General features: G+C 34.4%; 1 protein-coding gene across 1 annotated transcript; it reads right to left on the minus strand.

Moving 5' to 3' along the window:
• Positions 1–2801: 2801 nt before the first annotated feature.
• Positions 2802–16650, minus strand: LOC144428014 (sodium- and chloride-dependent betaine transporter-like). Its single transcript, XM_078116650.1, has 12 exons — positions 16456–16650; positions 15720–15851; positions 8149–8333; positions 7536–7624; positions 7232–7364; positions 6394–6528; positions 5951–6054; positions 5694–5787; positions 5090–5233; positions 3864–4070; positions 3201–3373; positions 2802–2817 (listed from the first exon to the last, which is right to left on the minus strand). Exons 1-12 carry the CDS (start codon positions 16607–16609, stop codon positions 2802–2804), a joined length of 1566 nt encoding a protein of 521 aa, XP_077972776.1. The 5' UTR covers positions 16610–16650.
• Positions 16651–17924: the final 1274 nt, after the last annotated feature.

Consider the following 17924-nt stretch of genomic DNA (forward strand, 5'->3'; position numbering starts at 1 on the left):
ATATAATTTAGTAAAACGTCGCGGGCCAGATTATATTACTCCGCGGGCCGTAGGTTGCCAAACCCTGTCTTAGACGATATCACAATGTTTTAGAAGGCCGTACTTCTAATCTTGTAATTTGTGATAAATATACAGACCAGGTAGATACTACATAGCATATTTTGGATGCATGAGGTTATTCCTATCCGCCACACGATAAGAGCATATATGGATTCACTCGATTGTAAAATTGTTATAAAGGACGGTCGATTCATCAAAGAATGTCTGGGCGAAAGCATCGAAGACAGTTTTGAATTCAATTCTCTTCCATTCTTTGGGATACTATTGGTAGCCGTAATATTCAGTTTCTTCATATCCTGTAAGTTGTACTTTTCCTGTCAAAAATCAAAATACATTGGAATTGAAGAGTCTTTCGAGGATATGACAAAGGTAATTATGAAAGAAGCCTATTCACCATGATATATAATTTGGCAAATATATGCGATATTTAGTTTTTATTAGATCTGAATCCATCCAATTTAAATTTGATCGAAGTAGGTGTCGAATTTAGAGTACCGACAAAAGCGGTGACCATGTCCATCTTCCATTGACGTATGCGAATAAAAAGATCATACTCCCTTCAAATAAAATACCTTTGTTAAGATTTACAAATTTAAAACTGGTTGGAACAGGACTTATACTCAAGCATAATTCATAGTATACTTTACTCAAAAGTAGTTCCACCCAAAAACATGGCTATATTTTTATTTTGCAGGCCAAATTTTCAATATTTAGTTCAAACCTAATTTGACTTTTGTGAAAACGTTTTAAAATCGATTCAGGATTCATTTTGTATCATTACATTGATTGACAAGCTATAACTTACAACGATATAACGTGGTTTTCAAATTCGATTTAAAACGTGCGATCTCGTGTCGTGCAGCTCATCGATGTAACAGTCAAAAGGCGGATCGATATTCGATATAAATTAAATCTTTACTGGTAACATATACACACATATTATACATATATATTAAGTTTGGTTTCACTTCCGGTTATTGTATATACATATCCGGGAGCACTTTAAATTGTATTTTCATAGGTTTTCATTCACACAACGACAACGCATTATGACTTTTTTTAGGCAGACGAGACCAGGGAAGTAACAAATATTCCGGATCAATGAATTGAATAACCCGAGAAGCTGTTAACTGTACATATATATATATATATGTGGTGTGTGTCAATTTTATATATATTATTTTTGATAGTGTGATAAACTGATTGCAGACATTTCGAATCTTTTTTGTTTACACATTACATACAGTTAAAAAATTATATTTTTTAAATTCAATATTATTAGTGGATTACTTTGCTAAAGAGTGGGATTTAAATGTTTTCTAATAGTGGTAAATTTTATGCATTTGTTTACGGCTGCTTTCATTACTTCTATTTTCATTTACTTATTCTTTTCATTACTTCTATTGTTAATTATAAAACCCCCAACACGCTGCTTTCTCGATTTAATGAATTTTGAAAGTTCTGTTAAGTTGAAAACGATGACGTTCGTGAAAACTTCACATCTTTGTGCAATTTCTTTAGGATGTTGTTGTTCCTATTTCATTTACTTATTCTTTTTATCAACTCGATTGTTAATTAGAAAACATTCAACATGCTGCTTTCTTGATTCAAGAATTTCAAAAGTTCTGTTAAGTTGAAAAAAAAGACGTTCATGATAACCTCACACCTTTGTGTGGAGCTGCGTGTAGAATGGCAGGTTTACGGCTTACACTTAAATATGTCATAACATCAGAGAGATGGCAAGATGACTTGCACACTTGGGATCTGCACTACGCTGTATATGAGTTCTTGTTTGTGGTTTTATGAGAATATATTTCAAGCAATCAGAATATCTATTTGCGATCAATGTAGTGTTGATACCAACACGATAACGTGTTTCCGTGTCCAGCACTTTCTGCTTTCCGGGAAAATAAAATAACATAAATAATGTTTATTGGGGTTCAATACTTCCGGAAGAAATCTTAGTTTCGCGGAGTCAAATAAATAAGCACACGATTATGTGGGGTTATTTGTCAAGTAGTATATTGTAATATATTAATCGAATTGGACTGTTCCGAATACAGATATAGATAATGAAATATACACTTACATTTTAACACAAATAAATATATAGAATATTCTAGTTATAATTGAAACGTATATAAATGCTGAAATTATATGATAGGTAACGTGAAATGCTCGGCGGGGGAAAACAGAGTAAGCCATTAAATGTAAATGAGCCATTAAGAATTCTCTTAAAGTGGTATTTCATTTATTTCATATTTGCAGGTGTCTCAATAATGCCGTGCCCCACTCGTCTCACACTTGTTCCAATTGTATGAATCAAAATTTCTATGAGTATCATAACCTATTTCTCAGTCCAGAACTTGGCATGAACGCCATTGCATATGCTTACTTTTTAACCATTTGTCCCAGAATTCATATCTATCATAACCTAGAACTATGGGTCGGCCAAGTGCGCGCGTCGTGACATACTTGATACACAATATCACTCCACGCTCAAAATCCAAAAGAAAAATAATATTAAATTCTGTTATGAATAAGCCAATAAACACTAATCAAGCTTGATCGTCGTTCTGACAAGATAAATTGAGGGACTCTTTCAGTTCAAGTTCTTCGTTGATAAAAATCTCTCTTCTGCTATAAAACTGTTTCGGTACAATAGCCGAACGAAGTTTCTATTAGTACAAATAAAAGGTTGGTTAAGCAGTAGGTTATAAACGAAGAAATTTCCACATACTTCAAGACACTGGGTATCTAAAAGCATAGATTAAGGTGAAAATCTATTAAACGTACTGACAACGAAGGAGGTGGGTATGCGTAAAAGTTTCAGACATTCAAGAATTTGACTTGCGAAAAAATATCGTGTCAACCCTTAAAATTTCAAAAATAAACTCTTAAGTCTGATATCACAAAACTTTTGACTCTAGACTTTCAATAAGTTTTCCTCTGATCTCAACGCTTAAATTCAAATCCGGGACATTCGACAATACGACTCCATCTCCTGTTGCAATGCAAATCAAAAACCCCAGATTCACATTTCGCTATAACGTTTAGTGAAATGAATTAGGTTTGCACTTCCTCACCGAATGAAAGTTATTACGACCCCCGGGTGTCCAAATAACAAACGACAAGCTTACCTCCAGAAATGTAGTTCCTTTTGCTTTCCACAGCACGAAATTGCCAAGATTGGAACGCACAATATGGAATTGAGTGCAGTCATCCATCCCAATGCGTTCGCCCAAACGGGATACACATAGTTTTGGTCGTATTTAAGAGGTTCGTATAATGCTAATGAATTGATCATCAATACCTGAAGAGAAATTACTTAGCCTAATTTAACTGAACATTGATTAACATAGATCCGCCTGTGCAACTGTGAGGAACATATATCGGATAAAGCATAGGAAGTCCATGGAAAGTTCAACCATGTTTTTCGGTGCCTTTACTTTGAAACTTTACCATTCAAGATTTCTGTTGCTTATTTTAATAGAGTTTTTGCATTTTTACTATCTGACAAGCGATTTTAAAATCCCAATGTACTCAATAATATAATTAACAAGCTGTCACTAAAAAAAGTTGAATTATTTACTCGATTTCTTATTTTAACCAACTCAAACCTAAATATGGATTTAATATTGGTAGAATTGGTATACTTGGTGTATATATTATTATATTTATATATAAAATAGGAAAACACAAGAACTCAAATAAATAGGAAAGTTAATAAGAGCTATAAGAAGACATTCATCGTGCGATATGCAATTGCATTTTTTCTTTCTTATCAGTTGGATATATCTTACCAAGCTTGCAAATGGTCCGATGTACTTCCATGTAATTTTCATCCACAATCGGGGCACATTAAATCCGATCATACGTTTTATATTATCAAGCATTTTGTCTCCTCCATATAGCCAACCAATAGATATCATCTCAATGAACGCCATGAAATACAAGCACCATCCACTGACCGAGTATGAGTTGAAAATGTTCAATACGTATTTTCCACCCTGAATACATGGAATATATAAATATATTCACAAATGAACATGACTACAGAATACAACGAAATATTAATTGTTAATTTAATTAAACAATATTTAATTAAGTTTGTTCTATAATCACAAAATATCAGAAATATTTTAAATAGCTTGATAAACGCAATTTTCTATAACATTCGATATGAAATTAGAATATCACCCGTGTAGTCATGGGAAGTCCGACAAGATTACGGCTACGATTGCGATCATTATCTCATTTGAATATTTCTTTCGGAACAATTGTGGAAAAATGTCTTTCACACATGACATGAATGTTTCTTGAAAGACGAACTATAAAGAAATAAAAACGCTTTAAAGTGAAACAGGAGACCAATGTCGGGCGTCATAAAAATGTATCCCTCTTAATAAAAAAAATGTTTGGTGAAAAATCGTGAGGAAACACAAATCAAACTAACAGCCTTACAGCGTTATCTTTCATTGAGGAAGTTGAAAATTGAAATTCAATTCATTCATCACTGACGGAGAAAAGAGATTTTCCCGCAGTAATTTATCAAAACAATCTAATTCGTGTCCCATTATCGATAGGTATTCAATCTTAGCGATAAGCGTGTGAATTCGACGCATCTAATCAGCAAACATTATCAAATAAAACAGAATTGTTCAGGGTTTGATGAAATAGTCCTTTGTAAAATTTCCTTGTATCAAACTTTTTCCCCGACAGTGCTTACTTGATTGCCAAAGTCAAATGTTAAATAGCATGTAGCCAACTGAGAAATTCGAATCGACAATGTAATTAGAATTGACTCTTAAGACGCCAGTGTTTGCCCGCAAACTCTTCGTTATACTTGTTAATCACTAGAGAGATCTTCAAAGATCGTCCGTAACTTTATTCAGTACTTTACTTATAAGAGAGTAAGAATTCCTAAAAAAGCATTAGAAATTTAATCCTTTCTAGATGAGAAATACGATATATTGTATCAAAACAATACTATACATCATAAAGCAGTAAATTACGAATAGACACTAACCAAACTATCGTATCCCAAGAATATCAATGTGAGAAAAAATAATACAATCCAAAACTGAGGCAGTGGAAGCAAGGAGAGCGCTGTGGGATATGCAACAAATACTAGTCCTGGTCCAGATTCAGCAACTTCAGCGACGGTCGTGTTCTGCTTAAAAAATACCAAAAAATAGTCTAGCATCGGAGGATATATTTCATATTATTCATTAAGTACCTTTAGGAGTGATGATAAGATGAAGATGCTAGCTGCATTAATATTGAATGACCCAATGGGAAAAATTTGATTCGTGGAAACAATCAAAGCATAATCCAGGTAAATATGCAACAAACCACATTCAATGAAGAGGCAAATAATATTATATAGTCAATCTCACTTTGTCTTTAAATTTGAAATTTTAGGAACTTATTCTCTTTTGAATCAAACTCGTTAACATTAGGTTTCCTGTCAAACCTATATTGCTCCATAACAATATAAGAACGGGAAATAGTATTACATATGACAAAATCAACTCAACGGTCATATTTACTAATATATGTCACTACCCAAGTTACAATATCATGACACGATTCAAAAAAGTTTATTACTAATATCAAAAAGCAGTACTGACCTTCGTGTGAGCCAAAAATCCTAGTACTGAAAAAATGGCAAATCCTGATATAAAACTTGCCCCCGCATTTGCTACTGTCAATATTATGGAGTCTCTGTAAAAATGAATTTTCCTTGTGAATTAGTAAATAAATGTAACCAAATTATCTTAATATAATCAACAATGACATTTTAATTTTTAAAGGTTATAACAACATTTCACCATAATTCTAAAATTAGCATTCAGTCCATAAACGCCATTGTATTACGAATTCAAACCTGAAAAAGTTATGATTATATTTATTGTAAGCGCTGAGAGCTGTAAGTCCTCCAGTACACGTTCCGAGAGAATATAGAACTTGAGAAGTTGCATCCATCCAGAGCTGAAACAAATTTTGATAAGTAAATAAAACGAATAATATTTTTTAATATTCAATTCCTCACTCTTTAGTAGAAAAGATCAATCAGTTTTTAAAAAAAAAAAAAACACCTACAGGCATTTAATAGTAACCTTTTAATAAGTGATGCAATACTACAACTAGACATAAGCAAAATTCATGCCGACAGTATTCCCAAGGAGCCCCTATCTTGTATGATATACTTTTAAATGTATTTAAATGGAGATCGCAAAGCTGCAAAAATTGTCGTACACTGATGTCAATTCCACAAAAAAAAAATTTTCATTATTTGCATTGTCAAAAGTTCTCAAATGAGCGTTCTACCTCCATCTTTGTCAGGCTGGTGATATCTGGCTTGAGATAAACTTTTATTCCGTCCAGCGCTCCTTCCAAAGTTACACCACGAATACACACTATGATAATCATAACCAGCGGTAGGGTGGCTGTGACATAGACAATCTGAAAATGGAAATATGAAATATTTAAAAGTGTTGATAAATATATTATATTGGCGGGAAAACTGAAGCTTTGTACAAATATAGTCAGAATTCTAACGTAATTCCACGTATAACATTATTTATGTAAAGCGATCGCGACATAAAACTCGAATAAAAAAACAACTAGGTTGCCTCTATCGAAGTATATGTACATATGAGAAAGAATCACACTCTGTCCCGCTCTCAGTTTGTAATTAGAAATCCAAAATAGCAAGCTTGAGAATGTGGAATGCCAGCATATCAATTAAATGAAGATAAACCTTCCGATCAATGGCGCTTCTCTACTCCATCTTCGTTGCAAATTCTTCTTGATTGTCATATACTGAAAATCACTCATCTATGTTTTAGAGGAGAGTGAGTAGGTGGTGAAATACTTAGTTTAAACCCCACCAACTCTCAATGTACTGAAGCTATTTGAATGATGTTTTATACAACTAGGATGAAACGCAATTTTTTACTTTTTTCAATCATGGGTTCCGAATATTAAACGAAGCCTATATGTATGTTTACTGCATTGTAAATTTAATTTGAATATGCGATTGCAAAAATCTGAGTTAAGGATATTCATACAACCATTCATAATGTATTTTGTGGTGTGCTGATTACAAGCTCGAAACCGGAATCGATTTATAATACTCAACTCTGAGTAGACTATGAAGAACTACCTTGCTCGTCCATCCTATCCCTTTCCAAATTGCAAAATATGTTATAATCCAAATGACAGTGAAGCAAATAAGTAATTCAGGTTTAATTCCTCCGAGTTCATTGATGTCAGACGTTGTTTCAAGAATATGGTTTCTGAGTAAATTCAAAACAAAATTTAAGTTGTACTTGTAAAATTTTTCAAGTAATAAAATTCCATAATCACTTGCTATAAAAATATTGCTAGTAAATCAACCATTTGATTATCCGAATAATATCAGAGTAACTGGTAATATTTATTCAAATAGTAATTTAAAAACTACTTACTTCCAAAATTCTTCAACTGACGAAACGTATGTGAAGTTACGGTACAAAATTTGAGAGCTTGTGTTGGATGAAAGATGATCAGTCGAATTCTTTTTAAGTGTAAGAATAAAGATTAATATAAAATAGTTTTGTCTCTGTTCTCACAATGTAACGTCAGGAATCTGTTCTAACTCTTCCGGAATGACGCGGACTTGAGTTTTAATCAGTAAAGACAAATTTGCTCAAAAATAATGTTCCTACATCATCCTTGTTGTGAATCAGATGGCACCGTTTCTACGTTTGTACGTAAGTTTGCTTTACGAATGAACAAAATTAATCCCCAACGAAAAGATGTGTGAAAGAGTCGCATGCTATCGCCAACTCGCTAAGACCTATGTTGAGATTTACTGATGCTACGTAAGTCCCATATATTTGATTAGGTTTCCGTACCCTGCACTAATAATTTTCAGCTTCGCGGATTTCTGCCGAATAAGGGTTCCAATTAGTGACTCAGGTAACTATGATCCCAAACTGACTCGCTTGATTTGTCATGTTGAGATTGTGAAAATGTTTAGAACGGTTACGTGAACGACAAATATAAAAGTACAAAGTAGTTCAGTTAGATTTGACTCACCTTGGAAAAGTCGGCTGCAATTTGTGACAAGGGCAGACATTTGACAGAGTTCCATTGGTTATTACATGTTGTCCATGGCATAAAAGCAGAAAAACTAGCGACGAGCCATCTTAGTGACCATGCCAAAAGCATTGGATAATATACATTGCAGTAGAATATAAGAAACACCACAGCATATCCAATTCCTAGAAAAAAATTTTAAAATATATTCAGCTTTCATAACAGGAAATGTGAGGTCTGCATGATGGAATCCATTTCAAACTTCATCGCCACAACAAACCGAGACCAAGATTAATTCAACAAATAATAATAATAATTCCACGTATAAATACCATGTCCGCGTTAAAAATTGCTCCACAAAACGAAATTTTCATCGAACACGAAGTAGCTCAACAGATCGTTTTCATAAATTTTTATTGTGTTTGCTGTTGAGGAAAAACTGAAGAACCAAATTCCCAGTAGTTAAAATTGTGACTCCTGGCGTTTACAGCTCACATGAAGTGGTAATCGTTTGCAAATTTTTAAAAGTCAACCATGCAGAAATCTACTGTTAATTAGTGTGGCCCGTTGATAAACGCACTTATAGCGTTCTGTGTCTTTTTTTTTTTTTTTTGAACAATATGCTAATTTTATTGGGCGTTGCATTTGACAAACGCCGCAGTGGGTTTAAATACACATCAATATTTTAAAATAATATCGTTGCATTATTAAAAATGACAGTAAACTTAGCAAACCGAGGTTGAATTGCTTGATCTCCGTGTTGACCTATTGTCTGTCGTAACATATTTTCAAGTGGAGTAACGCATACTAGGATTTTTTTTCCTCAAATCACATAGACTTTATGAGAGTTTTTTTGTTACTTTATTTTTATAGTCTTTTTGTTACATCGTCGTTATATAGACTATCAGCTTATAGATATTTTGTACAAAACCTTCGCGACTAGGGAAAAAAATGTGAGATGTAAGAGAAAAAAATTCACGTTTCATAGGATTTGGGTTTGGGTCAGGAATGATTTGAAAATTAGAATTTCCAGCGCAATCTGCGTTCCTAGCTCTCATCCTAACTGATAATTACATTTTTTTTATTTCAAGCTGCGGCGGTTTTTATTTTTTGTTAGGGGCTTTGTACAAAAGATCCCAGATTATTATATATATGTGCTGTGATAATCATATTCCATTGCCTATTCAAAGTGCAGATCAGCGGTTCCCAAAGTGGGCGAAAACGTCCCCTTGTGGGTGTTTACGGTAACTTGGGAGAGGCTGACGGCGATTTGAGAAATTGGGGGGCTCTTTCTGTCGAACTGGGCGATTGGAGGGCGCTGACATCAATACGGGATGCTCGCAAGAAGTGTGATAATTTATGTCATTCAGTCCTATGTTTCGGTTTAAACTAGTTTGCTTGTGATTTTGGTGTTGGAAATTTCTCGCTTAAGCAGCGTATTTAACTGATTTATATTAAAAACAGTATTATACAGCGTGATCCCAAAAAAACGGAACCATCAGTTTCTTGATTACTTCTGCGAAATGGAGTGAATTATTTAATTTTGTCTAGACTTGAACTTCTGTTTGCGTATGTTTGTACCCAAAAGTGTCGGAGAATCTAGGACAAAAATCTAGGTTTTGCACAAAATTTATGTTGATGTTCCAAATGCTCTTCTCGACATTAAGAAAAAATTGCATTCTTTTTGCAATATTGTCAATCACTCTTCTTTGGTTTATTCTCTATTTTATTTCTGCAATTGCAGCCTTGAGTTCACCAATCGTTTAAGGATTGCCCTTCGAACACCCTACATATCAGAATCTGAGAGGTTCCATTCCGTTAATTAAGGTGCCCACTGGATGCCATTGCTGACTTTTCTTTCAGGGAAGCAAGCGTCTTATTTGATGTATGAGGGGTCATGCTGGAACCATTGCTGGTCATCTCTATCAATCCCTCAAATCATGTCAAGATTTTTCTCGACACAACCACGTAATGTTCTGTATTCACCGTTTGAATTCTTTAATTTCCATGTCCTAACAGCGAAAGGTGCGCTTCGGCCGAAAACTAAGTGCGTGGTTGAAAATTTTGCGAAACTTCCAAGTATAATCATACGCAAACAAAAGTTCAAGCGCAAATAATATTAAGTAATTTTATTGGAGATGGTTATAAATTTTTGGTTTCAGTTTTCTAGATAATCCTGAATTTCCAGAAGCAAAAATGCACCACTACCTCTGAGTTTATACTTTCAAACCCATGTTCATAAGGATTTGTTCAAAGAGAATTGTTTTAAAACAATTGTTTTAAATCAATTTTTTTTTTGCCTGTTTTGTTCAAAATGGCTGTAGTATTTGATTTTTTTGTATTAAATAGGTTGAAGAAAAATGGATGTAAAAACTTGCCTAGCGCTTCTTATTTGCAATAAATCTTTCAAAATGCCACAAATATCGATAAAGGCTCATGCACACCTTCTCAAGCTGTAGTTCAGTGGTTGGCGCAGTAAGACGCAACCGATAAGCCATTACGTGAACGACCCTGCTGCAATGAATCCACGTTGCGAAAATTGAAATGCGATCGAATAAATTAGTTTGTATAACCTTGAAAAACTCACTTTAACCTTAAAAAACAAAGTATGTTGAGCATAAATTAACCGTAACAATGACTTCATTTTATGAGAAAAACGTCAATACATGACCTCGAAATCCATATTATGGCGTCATAACAGATTAGTTGTGGCGACTTTGCATCAGAGCACTTTTACAATTACCATAGGCTAGGTCAAAGCGTATATATAATATAAGCGAGGCAACGCTCAGACAATGGACGCCATCTTGTGCCTATTGTTCTCGGCAATTTAACACGGCGCCTTATGAAAAGTTCCAACACAATTATTGGAACATACCTATTATTTTCACTAATATTTGAGGTAGAAAAATTTTGAAGTTCGCGTTTTGAAGTAGAATCTTAGCCGTACATGCTTATATCGTTTCATGTTGGCCAAATTACATTTATAGTACATTAAATTGTCTTTGAAGACAAGTATACCGGTTCCGAGTTGCTTCCGAAGTAAATTGGCCATTCTGATCGTCATAATTAACCATTTGACAATGGCGTTCCTTATGACGTCACAGATGAAAAGTTGTATTTATTCGTCGAAATTACCGGCCGAACCAACTTTGCCTCAATGGCCGTTTCTATTTTCTGGTTAACATTTTTCGTCTGCCAAGCTCCATAATGCCCTACTGCTCAGCTCCAAGTTGCGCTAGAAGAACAAATGACATTGTAGGATTGTTGCGGAGACATTTTACAGCCTCAAATTGGCGTATCACTATAAAATCTTTGAAAAAATGACCAAAAATGGTTCTACGTTGTGTTTGTGGTCAAATTTAACGCATTAGATAGTTTTTATTCCTGATTGCGTTATATATTTAGATAGCATATATCTTAAAGTTCAAAATCCACCCTTCGGTTTCATTCTAGCCGTTATAACAGCGGACTTATTCGATTCGGTACAACAACACGACAAAATTTTTCCATAAGACCCCATTGTTTCGCGTTTCCCAAATATGGCACAAGATGGCGTCCATGAACTTGTTTAACATTAGGCAAGTTGGTTGCCGGCCGTTGGGCTAGGTTAGGGTGTCTCATCTTTCATATCAGTAGATTACCGCCGATATAAGCATATTCTTCATTATCGCAACCCACTCGTTTTTCACTTGATCGAATTGCTTTTGTAGTAGGCTCGTGAGCTAATTTTCATGATTTTTCTTACTCAAAACAAATGTACGCAATAGTGGTAAAACTCAAAATAAAAAATTTCACTTACATTTTTGAAATTATAATTCCGGCTGCGTGTGCAGCTGCCAGAATGCAACGTTTTGGCGTAGTTTCGCGGCGATGCAAGGGGTATCTCAATAAAAAATACAGAAAATTTTTGATTCAAAACAAGCCCATGTTTTGTAACACGATGTTTTTTTTTTAGAATTGATAAAAAACAAAACCCTGATGTTCAGTCTTTTAGTGTTCCATCTTTTTGGCAACAGAATCAAATTGAAATATCCTCACGTGTGAGACCCGTCAAAAGTTTTTTAATTGCTCTTGCCAGCTCATTCATGGTAGAGCGTGTATTTAGTGTAGTGACCGCACTTTTACGTATCAAGAGAGATTCTGTCGACAGTGTCAGACGAGACTCAAGACTGTTTTTAACTGAAATGAAGCCAGATATTATCAAGCTGGTTGTATTTCACTAGGCTCAACCTTCACAGTATACTAATGATAAATGGAGAATACAGTTGCTTCGACTTTTTTGTTAGGCGGGCGTTTGTTAGTTAAAAAGTCGTCCAAGGTGGCGCTGGCAGAAAAAAGTTTGGGAAGCACTGGTGTAGATGGTGACTACTGCAGAATTCGCAGTGATGATCTGTATGATGGTCTTATATAAATCCCCTAAGCATGGAACAAGAAAAAACTCTGTATCAAATTTGTACAACTAAACCGTTCTGATTTCCCCTATGGAACCTAAATAAGGCCGCTAATTAGAAGCGATCCTTTCTGCCCAAAATTCATGTTGAATTCCATGCAAATTCCAGTTCTATTGCCCGAAACAACAACACCAGACGCAGTTTATCAAATCTATTATTTAGCTATTTCTATTATATACTGGTCTATGGCATACCATGCGATTGCAAGTTTTATATCATAATATAATTCATCATATCAATAAATATTTGATTGTTTGATTGATATTCATCGTTTGATGTCTCGTGTTATTTGCATTGCGTTGACTTTGAAAGGCAGTTTTGTCATTCCCGATTGATGAAAATTACTTCAGAACGACGCGACTTGATATTCGACTGCCTCTAAGGTGGGACTTGATTTGCAACTGAGGTTTGGATGTTTTGAATATTTAGATAACGGATTATGTGTAAGCCGCCTTTGCCTCCGGCCATGTTAATGTTAAAAGAGTTGTATGATTTAATTTTTATTTTACCGCCGGTGAACTTGCGGTTTAATTAAAGAGCTCGGGGTGAAACGCAGTTACTTTCCACTCAGTTCGTTCAGCATCGTTTGATGATGTTGTTTTGGGCATTGTAATATATGCAGAAGAATCATGCTAAATCAGCTATGATGGCGAGGTACGTGAACTCAAAAGTATAAATATTAACTGTGGTTATTCATAATATTATTTTATTGGTTTTCAAAATTTAGAGTGTGTGCATTCAGATGGAATGCGTAATTCATTTGCATTCCATGAATTCATTCTTCTGTCTGAACACTGCTATGAACACTGAACAATGCGTCACGCTAATAACCGAACAGCATAAGTCATTTTTGGCGATTTTGAGTTTTTTTATAAAATAGGTATTTATGTAATGCTGCGCACCTGTCTGTTAACTCAGATTTTATTTTAGGAATTCCGAAACCCACAAAAATGGAGATTTAGTATGACATGCGCATTTGTGCAATTGTTTCGTCATAATGAATTCTCATTGTTATCACATGACTATTGTGACGTCACAAAGGCTAAATAACCTCAGCGAAGTATTTTCGAGTTTTTGCATCTCGGATTCTAGCTTAGCGCGTATTAATTTGAATTTATACTACAGTATAGGGAGGCGTGCGCTTGTGATATTCACTGTCCGAGTCCAATTCACCTTGATTGGCTTTTATATTGGGTGCATTGCTGTTTTATTCTATATATTTAATCTTAGTCTTAATTCCCTTGGTGTGCAGAACGTGTTATATTTATGAAATATATATTTTTAAACATGAAAAATAATGTAATTGAAACTTATTGGCTATTTTGGGGATTAGACATTGTAGATACTGAGAATTACATTCGTTTTTGGAAGGTATAGTTTTCAGGACTGGTGCGTATAGTAAAGTTGCAAAATTGCGTATGTCGCCAAGTCATAGACACATTTTTGCCTAAGTTACAGTGCGCTATTATGACGTCATTTAACTGCGTCATACAAATTGACTTGAATCCGGCTACGATCAAAAAATTGAACCATGGCAAATTATTGACTCTCAATGGCATGACAATATCATTAGGAAGTTTTTCACGTTTTTCTCAAAACTGCTGAAAAAGACTTACGCAATTCGGTTATTAGCGTGACGCACTGGTGTTTGATTTGCCAATTCAACCAAATTTTCGGCCTAATTTTTCGTTACTCCTGCAATTTGGAGAATGGTTGGTACAAATTTAACGCTCCTGCGGCTTTCTTATCTTGGCATGCGATAGAAGGAATTTATTCTGTAAATTTCCATTGCATAAGCTGATATGGCTTTGTTTACGTTTAAACATTTTGTTGCGCTTAAAGAAGTTTTCGTGCAGCGCGTATATTTATTGATAATTTTGAAATGCCAATCAATAAGCATATCATTACAAAAATATATTTCGAATTCGGAACGAACTGCAACTTTCTATATTGTACAGCAGGGGTTTTGTTTTCTATCCCTTTCGAATTTACCACAAACCAACATATATCATTCGCATCATAACACTTTCAATACGAAAAAAACTAAATTCTTCGCAATGACGTATAAGATCAAGATATATTATGCATATAGAACGTAAGATATCACCGCGGTCGTTATTTTGCACAACGTATTGCTCGGCACGTTACAGTTTACGTGCAAGAGGACAGATAGAATTTATTTAAAATATCTCAAGATTACATGATAACTAGTGAAGGTTAGTATTCTCGCGAGACCCTGTAGTTCTTCATTTGATCGCGCCCATAACTTTCTTCTTTTTGACATGAATATGAGAATAATACCCTTTGTGATCAAGTTATTTAAAAAAAAATAATATTATTTCCTTGATCACAAAATTTTTGTAATTCGATTGGTGGTAATTATGTTCATGAATATGAAGGTTCTTATACGATTTTAGAGAACTTCAAGACAGTAACCTCCTTGAAAGGTTGTGATATCTCAGACGATCACATTGTTGAATTAAAACGATCGCTGATCTTGATATTTTAAGATGCCAAAACAGACTCAAAAATTGTGTGGCACATCTTGATAAGTGTTATGAAAACGCTCGCCGCCGCACCTCTGATTACCCTGCGTGGGTTTGCAATTTCAAATCCCGTAGGGATAATTATGTGCTAGCGAGAAGATTTTAGCACTTCTCGACCCAATTTGGTGGTTCACGTAACCGCACGTCGGATGTGGTTTCCTCTACAATCAAGTCCATGTATCTGAAACAAATAGCGAACCGAACGATAAGCCGTGATTCGCCATAGGATTAGGCAATATTATCGGTTTTTTTCTCTCTCCCCCGGGATGATCATGTTAATCTTATCCTAATTGTACAGTATTGGATCGCTTCTTAGACACGCCCACTTCTTTCAATCAAAACATAGTTTTCACGGAAATCATTACGTTGTTTCGGTATCTTTTTTGCAAATTAATTAAAAAGCTAGTTCTTATCTCTAATAAAATTACAGGAAAATGGTTTCATTCCAAACATAAATTGGCCTATCTAAAAAAGTTGCTATTTAGGCGGCATATTGAGGCCTTGACTTAAGCGAGGTTCTGAAAAATGATTTGCAGTTTATGTATTAATATTGACATATTCACATACTTACCTTTTGTCAGTGGAATAATATGCCAAGATTTAAATGAGCTCTGACCAGTAAATTGTCCTAGAGCAGCCTCCAGAATTATCAGAGGGTAAATAATCACAATAATAAACACCCAGTATGCGATCAAAAATGCACCTAAATAAAATAATGAAAAAAGGTTAGACATCAAATATTGAACACATATCGGTATCAAAAGTTATATTCTTCATCAACCAAGTATAATTGTATTTGCTGTAGAATTACTAATATTCTTGCGCATAACACTAGATAAGGATTCATTGAAGATTGAATAAACAGGGTAGTTTATATGCATAGGGAGAATATAGGATTTCAAAATAGGCAAAGGAATAAAAATAACGAAAAAGTTTGGGAAGCAATGCAATAATCTGAAAAGAATCTGTATAAAATCGTTCGTAACTGTAGTCAATATTGGTCAAGAAGTATTTGTTTTCACGTTAGAATCCTAATCACTTTACTTCAAACTTCAAACCACTTACTTCAAATATCAATCACCCGGAAGTCAACAGGGCAAAAACTAAGACCTAAATCATATTTATCTTCAGGCCATGTTTCATATCAAACAATCGCGAAAAAGTGTCATCCACATAAACACCGAGATGTAGGCTAGACCAACCATTGCCTCGACTTAATAAATTCACTGAATACAAGATGACAACGTTACCCTGCCTATATAATTATAACTAAGTCAACTAAGTCAACTCTGCAGTGCAATTCTCACCTCCGCCATTCTTGTAGCATAGATACGGGAACCTCCATACATTTCCAAGGCCAATCATGAGTCCCAGTAAGCTGAATAAGTAGTCGAAATGTTTTTTCCAGGTGATAACTCTTTTTTCGGCGCTTCCATCTTTGCCATTCAACTGTTTGCCCATTTCGTAAGTAGTTTGTTAGCTCTGGTAGAACAGACAACCGCAGTCACAAATATTTGGAATGATTATTTCTACAATAAAATGAAAGCAACATAATGAAAATAACCTATAATCATATAGAAAATATTGTCTTCTGTCTCTTTATAGCTTTTGCAATACCTCGCGATCAAACTGGAAATTGAACTTGGCTGTTGGTTCTGACACGAGAAAATTTGCCTCAAGCGTGATAATCTTTTGTAAAAAATCTTTTATTAATATATTATCTGTATGAAAATGATAACTCGCATACCGCAGCCAAGCATATATTAACGTCTTTAGGTATGCAATATAATCTGAGCAATAGCGTACTTCAATTTTGTTGGTCTGCAGATACTTGAATTCAAAATTCGTTTCCTGCATATTTTGAAAATTGTTGTATTCAAGGCACGTTGTTTTTCTTTAGCCTGAACAGTTATCGTCCCTTTTCAATATTACTCTTTCACAAAATAATGAGAGTTGTTATCTCCAAAATACATTCCAAAAATAGTTCGATTACAATTTGCTTGTTTATTTGAGTGCTCATTTATTGAAAATAATTTCTATTCACAAAGAATTTATTGTAAATGACCGATTTGTATTTACTCGTGAATAGTTTATCTGGATATATTTTTCGGATTACTAGTGCATTTCCAATCTCCACTTACAACACTCGAGAGAAAGGACATTTGAAATATATTCAATAAACTGAGGTAGTCACCAAACTGATAACAAACAAACCGTGTGCTAGGCAACTAGTAGTTATTCAATCGGAAATCACATTTTACTTAACTAGTATTCACCGTACTTAACCAATAATATGTTCTACCCATTCATACGTTGATTTTTTTTTGAAAGCTCGAAGTCTAACTTCCGTCACATATGTATAAATTGAAAATGAAAAATTGAAACGCCATGATGGCGATTTTTCTCCACTCAGTCATTTTTTGACAACCAATTTTTAGTAAATGAATGGAAACATGACATCGGATTTCACATGGCTTTAATGAAATAAATTATTAATTGTACACGTTACAATTAAATATACCGGTATTTCAAGACAAAGTCTGCTGACGAAAGAGACATTGTTAGAGACTGTAAAAACTAGAACTGTATCGCGACTTTGTTATATACCATTAAATCTGTTCATGGTTCCCAATATTAACAGTGTTAGTGAGATTTTCAATATATGCTTGTGGCAAATGTGAAGGTTTAATTGACATGAAAAGGATATAAATATTCACCTTTACAGAAAGAAAGCCGAATAAACGAAAGTACTATAATGGCGAAAGGCTCTCGACCT

Source organism: Styela clava, chromosome 10 (assembly GCF_964204865.1).
Source record: "Styela clava chromosome 10, kaStyClav1.hap1.2, whole genome shotgun sequence".
In the NCBI taxonomy this organism is placed as follows: Eukaryota; Metazoa; Chordata; class Ascidiacea; order Stolidobranchia; family Styelidae; genus Styela; species Styela clava.

Excerpts from the sequence above, each read along its gene's own strand:
- LOC144428014 (XM_078116650.1), bottom strand. The coding sequence starts at position 16,609 with ATGGGCAAACAGTTGAATGGCAAAGATGGAAGCGCCGAAAAAAGAGTT. Across the intron at positions 7,625-8,148 it reads TTGCAGCCGACTTTTCCAAG|AATTCGACTGATCATCTTTC; the intron begins GTGAGTCAAATC and ends ACACTTAAAAAG. Across the intron at positions 3,374-3,863 it reads TCGGACCATTTGCAAGCTTG|GTATTGATGATCAATTCATT; the intron begins GTAAGATATATC and ends ATTTCTCTTCAG.